At 34.5% G+C, this 6,413-nt stretch overlaps 1 protein-coding gene across 1 annotated transcript in view; it reads left to right on the plus strand.

Moving 5' to 3' along the window:
- Positions 1-205: 205 nt before the first annotated feature.
- LOC144963751 (uncharacterized) overlaps positions 206-6,413 on the plus strand; it is a 27,180-nt gene continuing 20,972 nt past the window's right edge. The window contains exons 1-2 of the mRNA XM_078897696.1: positions 206-328; positions 4,626-4,909. Coding sequence (XP_078753822.1) covers positions 4,628-4,909 — 282 coding nt within the window. The 5' untranslated portion in view covers positions 206-328; positions 4,626-4,627. The remainder of the gene's footprint in view (positions 329-4,625; positions 4,910-6,413) is intronic.

A 6,413-nucleotide genomic window follows, 5' to 3' on the forward strand; every position in this document is an offset into this window, starting at 1 on the left:
TCTCATTCGTCTGTAGTGTTTCATTCATCTTGTTTTGTTGATAAAGGGGAAACCCGATACGTCCATTTTATCTGTTTTTGTATATTAAATTGAAGCTTAGATAATTCAATTTTACATTGTTATTTAAGTTCTTGGTAGAAATTACTTTAAAATTTGCACTCTTTAATATTTCCGCACCATCAAAGCGGCCATATGACACAATGATGAATGCTCGACTCCACCTTTAAAATATTATCATAACATTGCGATGTGTCCTTTGGTTATGTTTATCCCTTTAAAGACAAAGAAGATTCCACATTATAATATTGAAGTGTGATAATCTAAAAAGGTAACTGGTGAACATCTCGGTGACAAATTAGGGAGCAGGTACAGGTGTATGAAAGAAATCTGAAAAAGAGTATATTATAATAAACGAGAGAGAGAGAGAGAGAGAGAGAGAGAGAGAGAGAGAGAGAGAGAGAGAGAGAGAGAGAGAGAGAGAGAAGTACAAGTATAAACGATACCCAAATAGATAGAATGGGAGAAATTCCGTAAGCTCCTTGGGGTAGCATCTCTTTCAATTTGTATTTTCACATTGGACCTTTGGTCAGGCGTTTATTTATTTAATTTGTCAATATAATATAGTAGCATTTTAGAGACTCTAGAAGTAACCTTAACGGGACTAGTGGAAGTTTGACATTACTTAATATGACCATTGTTTGGTTCTCCGCGGCTATTTTGTCGTTGAAGTAGTGAAAGAGTGCAAAGCAGTCCTAAGGTTGTTTTTTTTTTTCTACTAGTAAAAACCCCTCAATTTCGCGGGGAAAGAACTATTTTTATTCGATATTGCCTGAATCATTTCTTGATTATCTTGATTACGATTAGATGCACACTTTAATCGATGTGCTTGTCGTCGCTGCCATGCTTTATTCGGCATGATTTTAGTTTATCAGTCAGTAGATATCAATAAGTCACAAGTCTTTACCACGCTTGACTTGGGAGGCCTTCCGAAAGCTCCTACAAAGAGAAACAACTTAAATAATATTCCCTCAATTAACCTCAAGAAAAAGTGAAACCTAGAGTACCTTTAACTGACCCTAAGAGGAAAATAAACACCCTAGCATTATGACTAACCCTAATAGAATAAAAAACCCTCGGACTGCTTTGCACTACCTTTCAATAGTTCACAAATTAAAATGGCGGCCGAGAATCAAAACAATGGTCAAATTAGGAAATTTTAAACTTTCACAAATCTATCAAGGTTTGTTCTAGAGTTTTGAACATGCTTCTATATGATGACAAATTGAATAAATAAACGCCTGACAACAAGATCTACGGTGAAAATACAAATTGAAAGAATACTGGGGATGTAGGAGCTTTCGGAATGTCTCCCCCCTAGCACCTTTACTAAGAGTTATGACTAACCCTAATAGAAAAAAAAATCCTCACAAATCTATATGGTGACAAATTGAATAAATGAACGCCTGACAAAAGATCAACGGTGAAAATACAAATTGAAAGAATACTGGGGATGTTGGAGCTTTCGGAATATCTCCCCTTTACCTAACTCATGTGAGGTCAAATGAAAATCTGAAGCAGACGCAAAAAATATCAAGTTTGTTCGGGCTAGAAGCTAGACAGATACAATTGACAGTTTGCCGACAACGTTTAACTAGATATTTCCCAGGGCAATAATTATCACATCGATGGCATAAAAACGACCGTAATATCAGTAGTAATATTAGTAGACGTTGTTAATCGGTGAAACTTGTTTAAAATTTGTGTAAATCCGAATACCTTCATGTGGTCAAGTGAATAATATCACTATGAATGCCACGATTTGCTTAAAAATGCCAACACACACACACACACACACACACACATGTATACACCACACCTGAAGAAGCTTTAATCGATGTGCTTGTCGCTGTCATGCTTTATTCGGCATGATTTTAGTTTATCAGTCAGTAGATATCAATATCAATAAGTCACAAGTCTTTACCACGCTTGACTTGGGAGGCCTTCCGAAAGCTCCTACATAGGGAAACAACCTAAATAATATTCCCTCAACTAACCCCAAGAAAAAGTAAAACTTAGAGTACCTTTAACTAACCCTAATAGGAAAAAAGACACCCTAGCATTATGACTAACCCTAATAGAAAAAAAAAAAAACACCTCTGACTGCTTTCACTACCTTTCAATACTTCACAAATTAAAATGGCGGCCGAGAATCAAAACAAAGGTCAAATTAGGAAATTTTAAACTTTCACAAATCTATCAAGGTTTGTTCTAGAGTTTTAAAAATGCTTCTATGTAATGACAAATTGCATAAATAAACGCCTGACAAAAGATCAACGTTGAAAATACAAATTGAAAGAATACTGGGGATGTAGGAGCTTTCGGAATATCTCCCCTTTACCTAACTTATGTGAGGTCAAATGAAAATCTGAAGCAGACGCGAAAAATATCAAGTTTGTTTGGGCTAGAAGCTAGACAGATAAAATTGACAGTTTGCCGACAACGTTTACCTAAATATTTCCCAGGGCAATAATTATCACATCGCTGGCATAAAAACAACAGTAATATCAGCAGTAATATTAGTTGACGTTGTTAATCGGTGAAACTTGTTTAAAATTTGTGTAAATCCGAATACCTTCATGTGATCAAGTGAATAATATCACTATGAATGCCACGATTTGCTGAAAAGTGCCAAGAAACACACACATACATGTATACACCACACACAACACACACACAAACACACACAAACAACACCACGCACAACACACAAACAAACAATAGAAATACTACAACATAACAACACTGATCACCGCTAAATCAACAACACAACGGAAGTAATAATAATACTTGATGTCATAAATAGATGACGCAAACTGACAACTTTTTACAGTGTCAAAATTAGTTTATTTTGAGAGTCTTAGTGTCGTCGGTACATATTTTATGATATCTGTTTGACTCAACGAACTTTCAAACTGACTTTAAATTATAAAAGGAAATCAAGTTATCTGTTTATCTATCTGTAAAAAATACATTTCTAACTGTCAAATCTTTCAGTAGAGTTGTGCGCCGTATCATTTTTTTTATTGACTCAAAAAAGCACAATGTTCTCCACAATGCTATATTTTTTAAAGAAAGGACGAGGGTTAGCTCGAGGTCACTGGCTTTCGTTTCCTATGAGGGTTAGTTCTTGGTGTTAGTAAAAGTCCTTGGGTGTTTGTTTATCTTATTAGGGTTAGTAATAGGTACAAGGTTTTATATTTTCTGAGGATTAGTTAAAGGATATACTCGGGTTATTTCCCTTAGCACGAGGAGCTTACGGAAGGCTTCCTAGAACGAAGATGACGTCATTCAACTATTTTTTATTATTTTTAGGCAGCCTGGTATTGATTTGTTCTCACTAAATTATATCAAACTATAAACGCTAAAGGCCACACGCAATTTTGTTTAATTTGAAAACAGCAGATGTCGTGAGTATTTTGCCTAAAAGCAAAACCTCAATAGAGTTCGTGGGAGCCTGATTTTGTGGGATTGTTTATTCTTGTAACTTTTCTTTCTGCTTCATCTGGTTCTGGCTCTGACAGCGTGGCTCAGCACTCCGGTCTTTGCTTCGTACCTGCTGCGCTGTGTCGCCCTGAGCAAGTCTCCTCACCCTAGCTCAATTTGCGGCGCTGCACTGCGGCTGACGCCCGGGTTATTCCACTCTTCCCTTGGAATAGACCCTATGTAATGAATAAAGGTATTTTTTAAAAATATATAGATTTTTATTTTTTATTCATACACACACACTTTTTCAGAAATCTACAGAAAATGGTGACCCCAAAATGATTGTGATATCGCCCGAACAGGTGTCATGTCTCGTCCTACATGTTAAATGTTTGCTGTTGGCAAGGGACCACCTGTAAAGCGCTTTGAGCACGTTTAGTGGATATTACTCTATATGAAAGCTCATTATTGTAAAATGCTATTCTGAGCATTTTATCAAACTCTTCAAAAACCTTTAATAGCGGAAAACGTAAACAATCTATCGGAAAATCATTGGACAAACATTTTTCCCCAGATAACTCTTTACATCATATTATTTTCATTTTGATATTTCGAAAGAAGACGTTATATCACACACACAGACACACACACATACACACACAAATACACACATACATACACACACACACACACACAAATACAAACACACGTAGTAAGAGCTCTTTTGAGGCGTCATGTCTCATACTAAATCTTAACGCTGTTGACCACCAGGTATTCATTTTACACCTGAGTACGGCGAGAGAATGTGAGCTAAAAGCCTTTTCCAAGGACTTAGCCACGCGGAAAGCGAGGCTCGAACCCAGGACCTTCCGATCCGAAAGCGAGTCCCATACCACTAGACCACATTGCCGCATATAGATAGTATGCGCTTGGCTAAGAAGCTCACAACATTGACACCCCGAAGTATAACGGACCAACACATAAAACTATGTGTAACCTTGAACGTTTATAGTCTGGATAATACAGTTTAGTGAGAATAACTCTTAAACGCGGATGGCAAAAAACTATAACATAACAAAGACTTGAGTGATGCCAACTTGATACTATCTATAAAAACTAAATATTTCATTCGTTCTTTTCAGTGATGGAAGATCAAACCTTAAACCAGGGCGGGGTGAATGGCTCCTTGGAAAACGAAGATAAAGAGAAAGAGACGGAGGACGGAGTAGATAATGAAGAAGAAGAAATAGATGAAAATGCCGATGATGCGGTTGATGAGGAAGATGAGCGTGTGGGTAAGCCAATCAGATTATCATCAGTAAGGTATTCGATCACCAAATTGCAAGAGCAATTGATGGAGAGGGAAAAGAGGAGATTGAAGATGAGCAAGTGCTGTCTGAACGAAATATGGTCGGTATACTCAAAGGTAAGTATTGGTATATCTATTATACCGCCCCTCTCATTGGAAAACCCTATCATTTCTTAGTAAATACGTAATCGTTGAATAAAATTTTTATCAATAACTTGCCGTACTCTGGAAAAACACATATTTAAAAATTCGGCCAGAAAACTCGTCCTTCAAATATCGATCGATTCAAATGACTTTCATCTTAGAAAAAAACTCTCAACCCTGGGACTTCGGAAGGCCCGGGTTTGAGACTTTTTTATGAGTAATTCTCACTAAACTGTATTAACCAGACTATAAACGTTCATGGTTACACACAGTTTTGTGTGTTGGTCCGTTATACTTCCGGATGGCAATGTTATGAGTTTCTTAGCCAAGCGCATACTATCTATTCTGCGTTTGAATTTACAAACTCATCCACAGCTTGCTTTTCCAAGTTATTATAAAGGCTTTCATTAAGAAGATTGGAGTTATTATAAATGCTTTCATTAAGAAGATTGGATGTTATCTCTTCAACTTCAACTAGTTGGTAATAATAATAATAATAATAATAATAATAATAATAATAATAATAATAATAATAATAATCATAATAATAATAATAATAATAATAATAATAATAATAATAATAATAATAATAATAGTAATAATAATAATAATAATAATAATAATAATAATAATAATAATAATAATAATAATAATAATAAAAATAATAATAATAATAATAGTATTAATAATGATAATACTAATAATAATACTAATACTAATACTAATAATAATAATAATAATAATAATAATAATAATAATAATAATAATAATAATAATAATAATAATAATAATAATAATAATAATAATAATAATAATAATGATAACAATAACTAGTGCTTACAATAATAATGACAATATGAAACAAATCCAAAGACTAACAGAAACGAAGGAGAAACCCACACTTTCGAACCACTAGTATTATAACTGTGTTGATATTTTTACAACTGGAAATGAAATATCAAAGAACTAAAAACAAAACGAAATAAAAACAAAAACAAAATCAAAATCATAAACAGCAACCAAGAAAAAAACCCCAGAAAATTTTTTTAATAAAAAACATAAACAAACAACCCCCCCCCCCCCCAAAAAAAAAAAAAAATAAAATAAAAAAAATAAAAAAAAAAAAAAAACCCAAAAAACAACAACAACCATCAACAGATAACAAAGCAAACCATTCCTCCTCCCCCCCCCATCCCCTCCAACACACACATACACACACACACACACACACACACACACACACACTTTATAGCCTTAAAGTAAATGACTTATTTATTGGATATCGGCGCTGTTTTTTGTCTAATAAAATTCGGTCTTTATTAAGGGAGTATCGTACTTGGAATGGTGTACTCGACACCTGGGTTTGTGGTCAATGAGTACGTGCCGTACTCTCTCGTCTCTCTCTATCATAATTTGCACACTGCCAAAATGTTTCTTATATTTTTTTAAAAAATTGGCCAGAAAACGTTTACTTCAG

This window comes from Berghia stephanieae, chromosome 2 (genome assembly GCF_034508935.2).
Source record: "Berghia stephanieae isolate SIO BIC M18660-M18661 chromosome 2, UCSD_Bste_1.3, whole genome shotgun sequence".
NCBI lineage: Eukaryota > Metazoa > Mollusca > Gastropoda > Nudibranchia > Aeolidiidae > Berghia > Berghia stephanieae.